Genomic DNA, 18603 nt, shown 5'->3' on the forward strand with positions numbered 1-18603 from the left:
CTGTATATTTTCATAAAAAGTCGTAATGGATTCAACCAAGCTTATCATATCCTGGTCTTTCCTTCTAAAAATGGGCCATCTTGTATGTTAAGGCAGTTTTTTACATAAAAAAAAAAAAAAAAAAAAAAAAAGAGTACTTCATATTAGTCAAAACCCACATTTATGGTTGTATGGCTAATTATTGGGTGAAATACGGTGCGCTACGCTTGTTTTAGTAAAATGATGTGTGCTGCCTTCTGTATCATTAAAGTAATTGTATATTTTAATATATTTGGATAACATTTTTAATATATTTATTAATATTATAATAATAATTGATTTTAATATATTTTTTTCTGTATAGTTGATCTAGTTGTAGATTTTGTTAAATTTTAATAATAATTGTAATGTATTTAATAATATTTTAATATTAATCTCATCGTACATTTTAATATATTTCAATAATCATTTTGATACATTTAATCATATTTTGATAATAATTTGTATATCTTACTTTTAGTATCATTCAATATCTTAATAATCATTAAGTAAAGCTGTATGTTTTGTCATATTTTACCAATATTGTTATTATTTGTTCATTTATTTACAGTACAGGCCAAAAGTTTGGACACACCTTCTCATTCAATGTGTTTTCTTTATTTTCATGACTATTTACATTGTAGATTGACACTGAAGGCATCAAAACTATGAATGTGCAATTATGTACTTAACAAAAAAGGTGAAATAATTGAAAACATGTTTTATATTCTAGTTTCTTCAAAATAGCCACCCTTTGCTCTGATTACTGTTTTGCACACTCTTGGCATTCTCTTTATGAGCTTCAAAGGGTTTTCCCTTCACTGATGTCATAGTTTTGATGCCTTCAGTGACAATCTACAAAGTAAATAGTCATGAAAATTAAGAAAACGCATTGAACTGAGAAGATGTGTCCAAACTTTTGGCCTGTACTGTATATTATTTATTTTAATACTCAATCTCGCTTAAATGTTAATGTATTTTGACAAAAATGTTATTATTTAATAATATCTAATACTCATTAATCTAGCTGTACATTTTTACCACACTGAATTAGCAATATATATATTTATTCTTGCGATGGATGTTTTTAGTCATGTATTGCATAATAATGAGATGTTAATTATGCTATTTATAGTACAGTTCTTGTCTTCGATTAGTTTGTATCCCACAATATGCTCCGCCAGTCGGCATACATCAGCAAAATAATCTACATAAAGACAAATTAAAAGTATCCGCCGGTACCTCCGGTGTGTCAGAAAGCTGCCGCTGACGTGACCCGAGCCGTCGCAGCCCGGCGTGGGACATGACATCCCCTCCGTCTTGCCGGACTTCCATGTGAACTGGATGCCGTTTAGGTAGCCATCTTTTTGTCTCTTTGCTGCTATTGGGCATCCCGATGCACTTCTGTGTGACGCGTACTTCCCTGTCACGTGACCTTGGCCATCACAACCAGGAACAGGACACCTGAATTAGGAGTCAAACATGGGAAGACATATGCTTAATATTTTTATTTGAATTCACATTTATTGATTTATTAGCTGGCACTAGTAAAAACACTGTCTGGTTTGCACATGCATGCTCAGGAGAAATATAATCTTAGAGAACATTTTAATTTAAAACATTTGTACGCACGTACAACACTTAAGACCTTCAGTATATCAGTATGTGGAATTAAATTATGGAATGGATTAAGCAAAGAAATCAAACAATGTACTAATATGATTCACTTTAAGAAACTCTTCCAACCTAAAGTGTTTACAAAGTACAAAGAAGAAGAACCATGATAAACATTCTGATTTTATCCATTCATTTTCTAGATAATCTTACTTATCTCACCATATGAAATATAACTTACTTCACTAATTATTATTTATTTATTTTTTATTGTTATTACTTATGGAGTATATTGGGAATAAATTGAGAACAGGAAGTGAACAAAAGTGTTAGCAACTGCTATGTAAAGGTAAAGGGGTACAGGATTAAATAAGCTCTGCTTCTTCCTACTCCTTTTCGAACATGTTGAATAGAGAAACTGGAAATTGTGATGTATCATGTTGTATGCATGCATGTTCCAAATAAACACAAACTCAACTCAACTCAACTCAGATAGGCTGTGACCAGTTCAAGTCAGTTTAGTTAGAATTTTTAATAACTAGCAACATTTAACACCTTGGAGTGTTCAGTTTGATTATCAGCGATTTATAAAATCAAACACTAGTAGTATGAGACACCGAAGTGTGGACACAAAAAGCCAATGTTTGCATGTTTGTGATGCTTAATTTCCCTCATATAGTACATTGCACTTTGTTATCTTAACAAAGATGTTATACAATCACCCACTGACATTTTGCACAGAAAGCAGCTAAAGCCAAAATAAATGAGGCACAGATTAATGCCCAACACACATATAATAGATTATGGTGATGATAATTTCAGGCTACAAGAAGCATAATTTGTGTCTTTAAATGCAAACAAATTGGTCTAAGATCAACTTAAAGAGCTTCGAAGATGTATATAGACAATTTGTCTGCAATTGGAAGTTTAGTGTGGTATTGTATTTTTAATTACCTTTACTTTAATGAAAAGTGAGTCATTTGACTCTTGATACCGCGGGATGATTGATTTCATCTTATAAAGCAGCGGATCTATGCAAGTGTAGACTACATTAGCTAGTGGATCATTTTGAAGCAAATCATTGTGACAGCAAATTATTATGCTCAACTCTTGACACAGTATTTTTAATTAAAGACTGCAGATTTTGGCAGGGTCTGCTCTGTTTTTTTCCAACAGGGAATTTAAAGTAATGAAAGTATGCCTGTACTTTTTTTTTTTTTTTTTTTTTTAAATCGTCATCCCTTTCTTATGAAGGTGTAGTCTCATAACACATATAGGAAGAAACTGCTCTTTTTTCTTTTAAAAGAAGAAGTGATTTCAGTTTTGTGAAAAACACTTCAAATGTGAATGCTTTGCTCAGATATTTTACAAGTGCTTCAATAACTACTTGTCTGCTTCAATCATAGAACTATGTAGAAAAAGAGAGTCTGAATATCGTCGCGTTGGACATTTAATGCATTAATACAAAACATGAAAAAAAAACAATGATTCTCTTCATTTTAGTGGCATGTGTAAATTCATTGCACTGATTATGCAATGTGTTGCATGTTAAAGTCCATCCATCCATCTATTTTCTACCGCTTGTCCCTTTCGGGGTCGCGGGGGGTCCCTGGAGCCTATCTCAGTCATACAGTATATCTGTGTTATCTGTGGGGGGGAAGAGATTCTCTATTAATGTATTTTCAGCGCTCATTTGGCGCCCTCCACAGGCGGGTTATGGCACCCTCAATACTACTCACATGAAATGGATTTAACCAAAACAAGTTCGATTGGCAACACTAAATTGGCCCTAGTGTGTGAATGTGAGTGTGAATGTTGTCTGTCTGTCTGTGTTGGCCCTGTGATGAGCTGGCGACTTGTCCAGGGTGTACCCCGCCTTCCGCTCGATTGCAGCTGAGATAGGCTCCAGCAGCCCCCGCCACCCCAAAAGGGACAAGCGGTAGCAAATGGATGGATGAAGTTCTATAAATCTCAAACATAATGCGGCAAACTAGAGTTGTACACGAAAGGCAACTTTGCAGATAGCAGCTTATTACTTTGGCACCCAGATAGCACAAAAGCACAGGCGCATAGGGCTGGGTAACAATTTCAATACTTTTGTATGCACGGAGCGAATTATATCGCTACTACGGGGTATCCGTAGTATTTCGACGACTTTGTTGCAAGTGACGCCATGACCGCTTGTAGACTCAACACTGGCCCAAGCACTTGGCAGGCAAATAGGCGTAGAAAATGGTCAAAAGTCCACTTCTCAATATGCGCCAGCTTGATGCTAATTTACATCGGATATGCCACAGACTTGCCACTGATTAGAATTTGCGATTTGACATGGCCATTCCAGCACCTCTAAATTTGGTTATGAAAACTGCAACTCAGATGCATGTTACAATCAAACAGCTGGTGTGTAATAAGTACAATAGTAAGGGCCTGCTCAACTAAAAGTTCTTTTAAGTGAGCAATTAAGGAGTGCAATCCGTGTAGCAGAGGTGTGGACTCGAGTCACATGACTTGGACTCAAGACAGACTCGTGTCATGAATTTGATGACTTTAGACTCGCCTTGACAAAATGTAAAGAGACTTGCAACTAGACTTATGACTTGTGACTTCACTTGGACTTGAGCCTTTTGACTTGACATGACTTGCTACTTTCCCCAAAACCCAACAATTAAAAAGTTATTCAGGAGCGCTCCGTATCTTTCATTTTGTACGTGTCTGTCTATCAGCGTGTGTGCTGCCTTCAGCGTGTGTGCTCTCAGTACAACAGCCATTCAAATTAGATCTACGTTGCTTTCATCCCACAGCATTCATCCAATCAAATTGCAGGACAACCAACGAAGAAGAGTTGTCAAAACGCGCCAGTGAGAATAATTATGCCAAAGTTGGTTTCGTTCGCGTCTAAAAACTACGACTTGGTCAACAAAAAACAAATTGCAGTATGCTAAACATGCAGTTCGAATATTACAGACGGAGACGCAACAACTTCCAACTTCGTTCGACATTTGAAGATGCACAAAGAAGGGTACGTTTTGAATGTAAGCTAACGTTTATTGGCTTAGTAACGTAACTTTTATTTGCTGTGTAGTTAAATCAGTGAGGCTGTGAACTCACTGCTAATGCTATAACCATAGACATCTTATAAGGAGACGCAGCATGGAGTGCTACTGCCTACTGACGCTGATGAGACGCGGGGCCGCCATCTTGGAGTAGTGATCCGCTCCACTTAGTGCAATTCATTTGGCAGGAGCAATGAACTGTCAACACATTTAATTCATTTTACCTCACTGAATACCACTGATTTTCACACACTTTTTTATCATACGTGTAGCTATGATAAAGGACACATGTTTTGGCGTGTTTTATTATTCATAGTTTGCTTAACAGTAATAGAATATTCTTCTATGCTATAAGTGACCAGACGTCCCAGATCAAAACTGGGAATATAATCCCAGAGAAGGGGGGAAAAAAACGGTCAGCTATATTTAAGTTGAAGAAACAGTATGATTAGGTTATATATACACATGCGTATATCCTACATAAACAATGTATGAATACATTAGATATCTATATATCTTAGGGACCTATAGACTGTATATCTGTTGCTGCAGCAGCAGAGAGTTTATTCTGTCTTGACACTTTGTATTGATATTTTGTATTACATTCTTCCCTTAAATGATAATGTGTACAGTGATTGTTTTATATGTATTTTTTATGTATGTCGCTTTGGATAAAAGCGTCTGCCAAATACTTAAACATAAACATATATAAACACCTGAAAGTCTTTATATCAGTTAAAACCACCAATCTGTTTCGCTGGATTCAGAATAAAACCAAATTCTGTCTTACTAACAATTATGTTAGTATTTGAATATTGTTACTTGAAGACTTACTCCTGGTTACAATTATACTGTTAAGAAAGTATTGTCTTATATTTTGCCTAAAATGAGAATGCATCATAATCAGTGGCGGCTGGTGAATTTTGTTTTAGGTGGTGCTGAAAGTTTGTAAACCAAACCCCTGTAGGGCAGTCATCCTCCCCCAGAAGATTTCTTTGTGATTTTCACATCCAAATATTGAAGATCTTTGCTCCTTCTCAACTCTGTGGTAATATTATTTTCACAAAATACAACCAATAGTACGTTAATGTTAAATCTTAGTTGTGAAAAGTAATCCCCCGATTCCTATTTTCAACAGTCCGCTCATTTGAGCAGGAAAACGCCGAACACCAGCCCGTCATCTTTGTTTTCTGCCTGTCAACTGTCAGTTTAGGCTGCTCGCCGGCTCCTCATCACCACTTCAAGATGGCGGCCAAATTGCTCGGGTCACAGCAGCCAATGCTGCGTCTACTTATAAGATGTCTATGGTTATAACGTCATTGCAAACACGGCAATCTGTTGCATCCACTGCAGTTCGCTACCTTATTCATACTTTTTGTCAAGTGATTTTTTTTAAGCAGAGTTGCATGAGTTACCTACACTTAACGTTACATTAGTCCATGTATCACACACTGTAACGTAACGTTAGACGGCGGTCAGCAGCACCGCATATTTTAGCCACCTACAAAAAGACAAACATAGTCAAATAAAGGTCAGTTAAAATGTATACTATATTAAGAATATGTGTACATATTGCATAGGGCCCTGACATCTAAAAAGTACAACTCTGTTCATTGTTATGTTCATGTATTTGTTATGTTTTTCATGTGTACGCACACATAAACACACATACAGTATGAGATGAGATCAATGAGATAAGGTAAGAACAGGATAGAAACTGCTGTGGAACTAGTTACAATGCAATATGCCATGGAAATACAATGTTAACACTTTTGTGCAAATAAGTACAGTTGCACTTGTTATTTCAAATGTGTTTATTCTGTAAAGGAATGAGTTAAATGTTTAAAATGACTGGTTAATAGTGCTATTATGAAGTGCAATGTCAGCACTATTTTTTCCCCTGCAATTTCAAATGCACTTGTTTTAATAAATAAATACAGCGTTTAAAAAACATACACAATCTGTGTAAATATATTAGTCTGTGGTTAAAAGGACTTGAAAGGACTCGAAACTCAAAAAACTTGAGACTTTGCAGTCTTGACTTTGGACTTGACTCGGGACTTGCCTGTCTTGACTCGGGACTTGAGGGCAAAGACTTGAGACTTACTTGTCACTTGCAAAACAATGACTTGGTCCCACCTCTGCCATGTAGTGTGTATGTCTTCATGAATATGTAAAATATATGCTTATTATCAGAACACCCACAACAGTGGCAGAAGATGCAAACACAAATATTCAGCACGCCCAAAGTCATTTATCAAGACTAAAATTGGTACTGTTGAGTAACGGTATGGATTCCCTGGTACCAGTATCGTTCACACTGGAAAGGTACCCATCTCTACATGAGCACACCTCCTTGTGGTTAGAGTGTCCGCCCTGAGATCGGTAGGTCGTGAGTTCAAACCCCGGCCGAGTCATACCAAAGACTATAAAAATGGGACCCATTACCTCCCTGCTTGGCACTTAGCATCAAGGGTTAGAATTGGGGGTTAAATCACCAAAATGATCCCTGAGCGCGGCCACCGCTGCTGCTCACTGCTCCCCTCCCCTCCCAGGGGGTGGAACAAGGGGATGGGTCAAATGCAGAGGTTGATTTCACCACACCTAGTGTGTGTGTGACTATCAGTGGTACTTTAACTTTAACTTTAACTTAACACGCTACTATGTTATTTTCACTATGGACAAATAACCAAAACGGGTGAATTGTGAGTCAATATGATACAGTGGACTGCTAGTTGAGTTGTGGGTAGGGAAGCCAAAGATAAAATTATGGAGATACAGTATGTCATCACTTTATGTATATCATACTATGGAGCGGATGTTATAAAATAAGCCAACGACATAATGAATGTGAATTAAGTGGTGGTAAAGTACATTTCAATGTCAGCTAATCATAGTGGCAGTAACACTTGTACAGTAATACATCACCCCCAGAATCCACCAGAACATTTACTTTGAGAACGGCCCAAGTGTGTTGTTTGTGTTCTGCGCCACCACAAAAATCAATTTAGCTGCAGGAGGAGCTCCGAGAGCCCACCGAGGGATTTAGGTAACGTTCCAATCAATCTCTCCCTGCCTCTCATGCTTGCCACTCACTCTCTTCCCTCCTTGTGGCTCTGCAGGAGATCACCAGAGACTGCAGAATCGCAGCTGCAACTTAATGTCTTCTCAAGTTGGCTTTATCTTTGCATCCATGAGCGCACATCCAAGACCAATCGACTGTTTTTTTTCTCCTTTGTAATGGGAAAAGTCAAATGCGTATTTTAAGAGGGTCCTTTGCTCACCTGATTGGCTCTTGGTCCTCCTTGTTCTCTTTACTGTGGATGATCTTTATTCCACTTTTCCTGGCACGCGGACAACCTGAGAGACTGCACATCAATTGTTACAGGTGTTACAAAGATCAAGAAGTAGGCCACATTTGGATCTACTGTATATTTCGATAAAAGTGGACCAAGTAGTTGATATATATTTTGTGATGCAAACTGTACCTTCTGTGAGAGGCGTAGTTGCCAGTGATATGTCCCGAACCATCGCACCCTGGTGTCGGGCACCTGGGGCAGAAAACACAACAAGGGCTCAGGGTCTAGTATCTTCATGAGAATAGACCCAAAAGGTAAAAACAACAAGGCATTCGGATTGTGATTGTACATATATATTCAAAATATTTCTTTATTTCTTATATATTAAATGTGATTACAGTTTCATAAATCAGAGTACAAAGTAATATGTGAATATTTTGTTTACAGTTTAAAATATGTACTACCAAAGTAATTGATAACATTTCTGTGTTCACTAGTATTTTATAGTAATTAATTATTTTCAACACAAGAATTTTGTCTTAATATACAGTATATATATATATATATATTTTTAAAGTCTTCTTACAAAAAAATAATAATCTAAATGGTTTTAGTATTCTTATATTTTTGGTATGCAGACACCCCTAATAGCAGTAGTAATTATCTAATATAATGGTCAAATATTACTACAGCATATTAAAAAAGGTAAAAATTAATCTGAAGCAAAAAAAAAAATCAGAAAAACATACAAACACAAGTCATCTTCAAGCCTTACTTGAGCTCTTGCGCGTTGTTGGCCAGCATACTCCGAATACTTTTATCAGCTAATGGACAACCTGAGAGGCTGAAAAATATACCCCAACATTAGCAAAAAAACAATAACAATTATACAGTAAGAATCTCCAACAATTGTAGCATAAGTCACACAAACTGAAAAAAATTTGAAAATGCAAAAAGGGACAAGCGGTAGAAAATGGATGGATGGATGGATTTGCAAGGGAAGCTGACTCCAAACTAAATCTAGCTTGTGTTACTGTATCGTACTTGTACTCATGTGAATGCACCCAATTCATATCTAAAATACTGTAGTAAGTTGACATATGGTATACAGTAGATGCCTACTATTCGCAATAGCGCAAATAACAACGTTAAGGGTACCCCCTTTTTGATACTCAAACCCTTATGACTCTCACATTTATCAAACACATTTTAAATTCAGCAACCATTTGTGCGTAACTGTGCCAGTTTGCACTTACATTCCAAATGTGCTAAATATAGACACAAAACAGTGGTGCAAAACAGTTTCGGGCTTGATAAATCCCATTGAGAGTGCTATATGATTATACATGCATGTCCCCCAAGTATTGTGGGCGTCCTAATAATAAGCATATAGTCTGCATATACATACATGAAGACTCTAATCTGCTCATCTAAGAGAGACAATCGCATGCGCACAAGCTTGGTCGATCAGCTTTTTGTGCGCTATCAGGTTTAGCAGATCAGGCCTATACAGTATCGTATTTACAAATCATGCAGTTACACGACAGTATGTCTTGTCAAAGCATATAACAGCTAGAAAATGTTGAGTGAATTGACTTCATAGAAAATGCATGGAAGGATATCTGTTTTCCCCCAGCAGTATAGCGCCATCAAAATAATTTCTATTCACGATAGCGCCATCAAAATAATTTCTATTCAAGGTACCATAAAAAACCTGACTTCATTACAATTAAAAGCAGAGAAAATCGGGGTCTCCATAGCTGAACAGGCAGGGATCTACTATGGTATGTTAGTGGTGGGAATGTTCAGGCGCCTTACATTTTGATTACAATTCAGAGGCTACGATTCAATTATATATCTGTTTATTGCTGCATTTTTAATTCTTATATTGTATAATAATATCATTATATATTCACCGTAAGCACCCAACTCAAAGAAGTGTGTAAAATCTACCCAATCATATCTATTGCTCACATTGCTGTCATATTATTTTCTCTAGTCAAATACACTTATCCTATTGTCGTTTCACTACGTCACATTCAAGCCATCTTAGCGGTTAGCGTGGGTTCTCATCTCCTCCTCCTGCTGTGTTTTTCTTTGTGTGTGTCAGTGGTAGTTCCACGTTTCAGAACCGTCTAAATTACTTGATTTAACATATTTAAATAATCTAAATTTGGATGTTTGTCCGTCGATTCTAAATAATCTATGTCCCAATCGTGATGCATCTGGAAATGAATAATTTCTCTCACCTCCGTCACCGTGGTATGTTATGACTACTTTATTAAAAAAAATATGGCTGACAAGATGAAAGATCAAGAGTACTTTCCAGAATGCAAAACAGCCAATCTGCTTAAATCTTCTTCTTCTACGTGATAAATAGCTATTGCGAGCTGCAACTAGCCCTTTAATCTTTAATTGCTACACCTTCTAAATAGTTGGGCTATTATTATTGTTAATTGTTATTATATTACCATATATTATAGCATTATTAAAATAAGAGCGAGACTAACGTTTGACAGCATAGTCAAGGTAAACTGAAAACAATTATTAGAAGTCGACTTGTAGGATCCACCAGGGAAAAACAAAGTCACACCTTCGATGTGAGGCGAAATTGCTTGTTAAGTGGCAAAAGGAGAAATACACAGATTTATGAGCCCAAAAGGAAGGAGAAAGAACATGTAAATATCACAGAAAGAGGGGTTGATTGAGGCCATGTCTACACTAAGTTGTTTAACCGCTTATACGAATAATTATTTAGCCTAAGACCCGTTTTAGCTACATTAAACCAGGTCTTCGGACAAATTTTTACACGGGTAAGTGCGCCGTGTATTTCTTGAATCTCCGGCACTTAGCTTTGTATGGACTCGTTGATCGTTTACAAAGTGAGTTCGGAGAGGAAGTGACGCCAGAAAGACCGCGGCCACACCTGGAAGTGACGTCAGAAAGAACGCGCCACATCCAGCTTCATAATAAAGCGGTTTCGTAACTCGGAGGTAAACACTGGAAATATGGAGGCGAGTCATCCAGACATGTCATGTTTCTCATTCTTCTACGTGTACTTGTGGAAATCACACATTAATACCTTTTTGGGATACTACACTTCTCAGACGGCAAGAGAACTTTCGAATGTCAGCTGTGATTCTAGTTAGCGAAAAACTTCGTCCATTTGTCGAAGGAGAGACAACGAGAATGCGAGCTCCCGTGGATGTGAAACAAAAGGTAGCGTGTGCTTTGTATTACCTGGCCGTCGAGGAAAACGGTGAATTAATTTGGACTGGCAAAGCAGACTGTATCAGTTATTGTCCGCCATGTATGTCGCGGACTCGACATCTAGGTCCAGAGTATATAAAGTCACCAAAAAGGAATGGACAATGAAGGTGAAGGCAAAAGAGTGAGGAGTGTCCTGACCAGATATCTACATCCCTAGTTTGATTGATGTAAAATGTTCTTTATCACATTTTTCACGTGTCTAATAAAGATTGGATACATTTTTCATGTCTCAGATGTGATTCACTACAATAGGGCCCCACAGCACACTGGATTCCAGTTAATTGAAATACCACAACACTGGATATTGTTCAGATAAGTTAAATTTAAGAACTTGCACACAAAGCAACACTGGAGATGACTATGACGTGCGCATTTTCCACGCATGCGTACTAGGTCGTGTTGCGCTGGCGGACGGAGAGGGGCGGGGGTCTTAAACGGTGGCATTGTTGTGTGTGGACACTAATAAGGTTAGGTGTCATTTACCCTGGATGATCTTATCCGGTTTAGTGTAAACGGGGTCTGAGATGTTGTTTGATTTTCATTGTTTCCAGTTTAGCTTCACTGTCTGCGATTCATTTTGTGGTTGGGACGCTGGTTCCTGAGCTCATTTATAATTTGGATTCGGATGATGTCCGAATCCACTCATTTGTGGATTGCAGAATATAAAGCTAAATAAAACAGCATGGATGTAGAAGTGAATGGTGCTCTGCAAGTAAGGAAGGTGTGAATGGACCATAGATGAGGGGGGAGCGATGTGAATGGGAGTTTACATGGCAAAGACATGTGGTCGTAGGCGGGCTCTTACGTGATCAGGTCCTTCTTAGTCTCTTTGCACTGAGCAAATTTAGGCTTGGGACTGGGTATGTTAACATCTGTGGTATAGGAGCGGTCTTCTAGCAGGTCTTGGAAGGGGTCCAGGTCATCCTGCCGAAGACAAGTGCAGGGAAGGAATGGGAAGAGCAAGAGAAATTTAGTAATGATAGATATGAGTATTAACTTTAACTACACCCTTAGTCTTTCCTTTTTATATGCAGCATGGTAGCCATTTCTGCTGTGTAATTTACCGTACATTATTCATGTAGAATTGATGGGTGCACCGACGGGCAGAGCCTTTCTGATTGTGAGCCTAAACATTTCTAACACAATTACCTTATACAATCCTGTATAGGCTTTTTATCATACAGTACAATGTAATCAAGAACCTGACTTCAGACCTCTCTGGCAACTCTCAAACTACCAGTTCCTATTTGTATATTCTGGTCTGCAGTGGTAAAACCTGCCACCCTCTCCAGCCTATGGGCCCACAGCCAAGTCCATACATCCATCCATCTTCTTCACTGCTTCTCCTGTTCACAGACTGAACCTGCTGATCCCAACTGGCTTAAGGTGAGAAGCAGTATACACCCTGCACTGATCACCAGTCAATCAAAGCTCTGACACTTATGGACAAACAACTATTTACACTCACACCGATGGGCAATTTAAAGTTTGTGTTATTGTAAAATACATGATTTTGGACTGTGGGGAGAAAACAGAGTATGAGCACTCAAAATGGTTGTCTCTGTCCACAACCACTAGGAGGGGCATATGATCATGACCTTGGCTTTCGTAAAGATTTTAGGATTTCTTTCTTTCATTTAAATCCGTCAGTTATAAATAACGACGTAATACAAGTTAAAATAAAATCAAAGTTCGATGATGTGGTTGTTTGAATCACATTGGGAATGTGTAACACAACCAACACTCCCTTCCACAAATGCAAAGTGGTAAACAGACGTCATAACGTCTTCAAATCTCACTTTTACACATTCACACACAGCAACATTAGGGAACCAGGATGAGGGAATAGAAGAAAGGTAAGCAAATAATAAATGTATTTGTGGCAGCACCCAACAATGTTATGTTCAGTTTCACTTTTGCATTTCACAGCACATACTGCATTCGAAGACCCTAGATTAAAGTTGAAAACAGAGGCGTCATTTGTTTTTAAAGACAGGGTAGGCTTATCACTCAATAGAAGCACTAATAATGATTTTAAAAATATGTATTCATTCAGCTTCTCCAGCTCCCCCGTGACTCAGAGAGAGAGAAGCGGTAGAAAAAAATGGATGGATGTATGATTATTATTATTATCCATTTATGAAACACAAATTAGCTCATTTCTACCTTACATTAATAAGTAAAGGGCAACTTGACATATTTATAATCATATTTAAATTAATAATGATAGGCTGTATGAATAAAACCCATATTCTGGCAACTTTTCTATTGTCTATCTGCATTTTTGTTGACACTACTTTGTAAAACAAAGCAGAACTTTTGTATGCAAAACACCCAAAAAACACCAAACAATTTAGGGGTTTAAGTATATTTTACATTTACCTCCCCAGTCCCACAAAAAAAGCCTAAAAATGCCACTGGTTCGAACTCTTGACGAACAAATTTCTTTTTCTTTTTTGTCCTGTCCAACTACTTAGACAAATCATATAGTTGATGTACAAACGTAGATGCCCATATCGGCGGTACAAATTTACTTTACAAAAGAGAAGTGTGGGATACTTCTCTTGTTGCCTTATTTGTATTTGACTTTATTAAATGGATTTATATTATTATTTGGTGCAGCCGGGCCGGAGCAGGAGGGGATAGAAAGAGAAAAAAAGGAAGACAGAGGGGGAAATTGCAGAGACAAGAGGGGGATAAGACAGAGAGACAATTACAGTAGCAAACACAACAATAACAACAACAACAACAACAACAACAGAACAACATCAGCAAGTAGAGTGTCCGCCCTGAGATCGGTAGGTCGTAAGTTCAAACCCCGGCTGAGTCATACCAAAGACTATAAACATGGGATCCATTACCTCCCTGCTTGGCACTCAGCATCAAGGGTTGGAATTGGGGGTTAAACCACCAAAAATGATTCCCGGGCGCGGCCACCGCTATTGCTCACTGCTCCCCTCACCTCCCAGGGGGTGATCAAGGGTGATGAGTCAAATGCAGAGAATAATTTCGCCACACCTAGTGTGTGTGTGTGACAATCATGGGTACTTTAACTTTTTAAAAAGGATATGTACAAATATGATGGTAAAAGTGATAGCAAGTGAAATGAATAATAATACAGAAATGACAATGAACATTATTACACTACAAATGAGCAATAGAAATACCAATAGAAATAGCACTATTGATAATGAATAATAACAATAATTACCTCTATTATCAACAATACAATTGTTCAAACGCAAAAATACATATATGTAATGATAATTTGAAATACACAAAAAAGCAGATAAATGGAGGGGAAGAAAGAGAAGCCAACTATATTAACCTTGTAGATTGTTGTATTAACAAATCAACAATAGGTTAAGCAAACACATTATTGATGAAACCAAGACATAAACATGCAAAGATTGTGAAGTTTCTGACCATGGAAAGCGACACCTACTGTGCTTCCAGGTTATCACACCCGATATGAAGCATGTGTATACATGCAAGGGGGAACTGGTTTACAATCACATAATTTAGGTATGTTAATACCATTTAAAAAATTTGAAACCATATTAAAGTTTTTTTCCATAGAAATTTGGAAAACATTACCAGATGCATGCAAAAACCGTATTGTTTTTACATGTGAGTTGGTGGCTATGGAATACTTATATATTCATAATTGTCATCCACATCCTCAATGTATTTTATACACGGGCAAACACATGATACATGTGTAATTACTTATTCTGCTCATCAATGCAGATATACAGTATATTGTTGAGGGAGTTGTCTGCCTTGTCATTGTAATGCTCCATTCTACCGCTAGATGGCAATACCGTGTCGTGTCAGCCTGCTTTAAAGTGCATACATGAGACTGTGTTTTGTCTGCAGTGTGTGCAAGCAGGGCAGTTGATGCAATTCCCTCTCCTTTCTCCCATGCCCGCAGTGTAAGTACAGTACTGCTTATGAAGAGACAGGTTCAGAAATGGCCCCAAATTGCTGCCCACCTACTACAAGCTGGGTCATGCAGCTCCTCCAATCAAAAGGAGGGGAAGTACAGAGAATGACACATGCACACATGTAGGCCCGCTAAGCAAAAAAAGTAGGCTAACTTGGGATCTCACACACTCACACACACACACACGCACACACACGCACACACACACACACACACACACACACACACACACACACACACACACACACACACACACACACACACACACACACACACACACACACACACACACACACACACACACACACTCACACACACGCACGCCCGTTCTTGTATTTGTAACCTTCTTGAGACCTCTGAAAAATGCCTACCTCTAGTATTATAATAAAAGTCGTAATCTTACTCAACGCGAGTCAACATTTTACAAGAAAAACTGAACATTCGTGCAATATTATGATAAAAGTTGGAATTTTACTCAATGACAGTCGCAATTTTACAAGAAAAGCTTAAAATGTTGGCAATTTTATGAAGAGTCGTAATTTTACTTGACAAGTGGTCACAATTTTATAAGAAAACTTTAAAATGTTGGCAATACTATGATTATAATCGGAATTTTACTTGGCAAAATTATGACAAAAGTAAGAATTTTACTCAAAAAATGTCACTATTTTACAAGAGCAACAAAAACATTGGCAATATTGTGATAAAGGTCAGAATTTGATATGACAAATGTCACCATTTTGCATTAAAAAGTAATAACTTTACATTAAAAAGTAATAATTTTACGAGAAAATATTGCAATGTTACAAAAACAGAAAGAATATGAGAAATTGTGCCCAATTTTATTTAAAAAAAGTAGACGCATTGTGAGAAAAAGACTGCTTTTAGTTAATTATTTTATTTATTTTTGTTTGCAATTGGTTTTTAATCTTCATTATTTACTTCAAGTTATTACAGTATGTCTGTATATAATTTTTTAATATATTTATTTTTTTCCAATTTTGGCCAAAGGGGGCGCTTTTCAATTTCTTACACACACTCGTTATTTCATATGCTGACCAGAGGGGGAGCACTTTTAAAAGCGACACACAGTCAATTTGAAAAATCCCTCCTTTTTGGGACCACCCTAATTTTGATAGATTTCACCACCAAGGGTGCAAATGAGACATTCTCATTTGCAATGATTTACCGTATTGGGACCATAATTTCGGTTCCTAACTTGTTCACCGGTCCTCATATGAAGGTACTTTTCCATGTTGATGTCTCAAGAAGGGTAGAAATACAAGAACACACACACACACACACACACACACACACACACACACACACACACACACACACACACACACACACACACACACACACACACACACACACACACACACACACAGTTTCTTGTCCCCTCCACTTACACACACACACATACTGCACACTGGGGTGTCTGTGCACATCGACAGATGCACCCAGCAGTCGTGCATTGATTTCCAGCAGCTCTTTGATGAGATGAGCTATTCCGACTCTTTCCCAAGGTGCTACTTTGCATAATTCATCTCAGAGAAGAGCAAAATATAAAAAAAATATATATAAAAAAAAAAAGCAGCAGTGTGATGTGGGTAACATAACACTAACTGAGCATATACTGTAATGCTGACATCAATTAACTTTCAGATCCATTAGGAGATCTCAGAAAGTCCCAACTATGACTTGTTGAGTGGTTTTCTAATTTAACAGCAAGCCAGACAGCAGGCAAGAAACCCGGAAGACAATCAGACATCGATGCAAATGTTTGAGGAGGAGACACAATGTGCAATGAGAGGGGGATGGAGCTCAAACACAGACAGCCTTGAGTGAAGCATGCCAACTGCACTGTCTGGAAAAACAACAACAACAAAAAAAAACACCTCCATATCATCTAAATCACGCTGGAAAGTCTTTGGAAGAATGTGTCATATAGCTTCTCATTATTGTTGCTATTTGTGTTCATCGCCATCTTGTTAAGGAAATAATAAATACTTGAGCTCTGCTTCTTCTTACTTATTTTTGTGAAGTGTGGTGCAACATGAGCTGTTACCGTTAACATGATCAAATTAAATAGGCGACATTAGTGGAACACCTTGCAATTATAAATCCAGCACTCGCAGCTCCTTGAGAAGAGCGGAACATGCTTTTGTCTAGGAGTCTGCCAAAGTCTCCCCGCAGTCACTTTTTTTGTGTGCAAAAGAGTATGTAGGAGGTTCTGATTACTCGCTAAATGGGCAACACTGAGTGTTCTTATTCTCTGGCAGACCCGGTGAGTTACGTGTTTATGATGAATGGCTGAGGGATGAGAATCTTACAACAACTCATGATTTCATTCCGAATCTCGAGTTGACGATTTGATTCAGAAACAATTCACGATTCAACACAATCCTCAATATATCATTTGGAATAAAAAATATAAAATTAACTTTTCGCAACGGGTTACAGGTTACAAAAGCTTCTTTTTTTTCTTCCGTAAAATCTGTTTGTTTTGTTTGCACACATACTGCAAATTGAAAAACGGTACAACATATGGTAAATTTCTGGCAAATTTCTGCTGTTGTTATCCATCAAAATCTATTGTAATTTTTACAGGGTACACTTTGACAGATAACTTGCTTTGAAATCATCAGTCAAGCAGCCAAAGGAGACACCGCATTAGTCTCTTCACCAAAGTAAATGCTGTATATCTTTAATACATTACTTCCGAAAAATACCGCAGTTTGTACTGCGTTCTATTGTATTATACTTCAAACAGTACTTCTTATTTAAAAGTCAGTTTTTCTTTTTAAAAGGCTTGTTACGTCTTCCATTGAAATTAATTTAACTTGTGCGTGGTCCTTGAGAACACAACCATTTCAAGAAGTAACATGTCTTTTAAGAAGAAAAAACTAATTTTTAGATTTAATTTTTTTTATAAAAACTATACCATAGAATATACTACATACCACTGCAGAAGTTGTATGACATAATTAAATATTAATTAAAAAAGGAAAAAGCAAAACTTAAAATTCTAAATAATTTCAACAAAGATAATAAAGATGTTAGATAAAATTATATAGTAAAGGATTTTAATCTTTTTTTGTAAAAATCGGCCCTACCTTGGCTAAACGAATACCAACAATTAAAGTTGATAACAAAACTGGAGAAACGAAGTAAATCTGTACAGCAAATATGGGCATCTGCATCAATAATATGATTTGCCTGAGTAGCTGGACAGGACAAAAAGAAAACAAAAAAAACTGGAGATACTATAATAGATAATATAAACAGAATTTTTCTTGATAAAGTAGACAAGATTGAAATATTAAAAACTGTGAAGCAGTGTCCAAATATGACCTCAAACGATTATGTAGACATGAATATGACATTTATAAAGAGCATC

At 37.3% G+C, this 18603-nt stretch overlaps 1 protein-coding gene across 1 annotated transcript in view; it reads right to left on the reverse strand.

Moving 5' to 3' along the window:
• Nucleotides 1-18603, reverse strand: part of myt1lb (myelin transcription factor 1-like, b) — a 348050-nt gene that overhangs the window by 11665 nt on the left and 317782 nt on the right. Inside the window, exons 13-17 of the mRNA XM_062041789.1 lie at nt 12060-12178; nt 8760-8828; nt 8174-8236; nt 7970-8053; nt 1261-1482 (exon numbers count right to left, since the gene is read on the reverse strand). Of these exons, the coding sequence (XP_061897773.1) occupies nt 1261-1482; nt 7970-8053; nt 8174-8236; nt 8760-8828; nt 12060-12178 (557 nt within the window). The remainder of the gene's footprint in view (nt 1-1260; nt 1483-7969; nt 8054-8173; nt 8237-8759; nt 8829-12059; nt 12179-18603) is intronic.

Source organism: Entelurus aequoreus, linkage group LG03 (genome assembly GCF_033978785.1).
Source record: "Entelurus aequoreus isolate RoL-2023_Sb linkage group LG03, RoL_Eaeq_v1.1, whole genome shotgun sequence".
Classification (NCBI taxonomy): Eukaryota; Metazoa; Chordata; class Actinopteri; order Syngnathiformes; family Syngnathidae; genus Entelurus; species Entelurus aequoreus.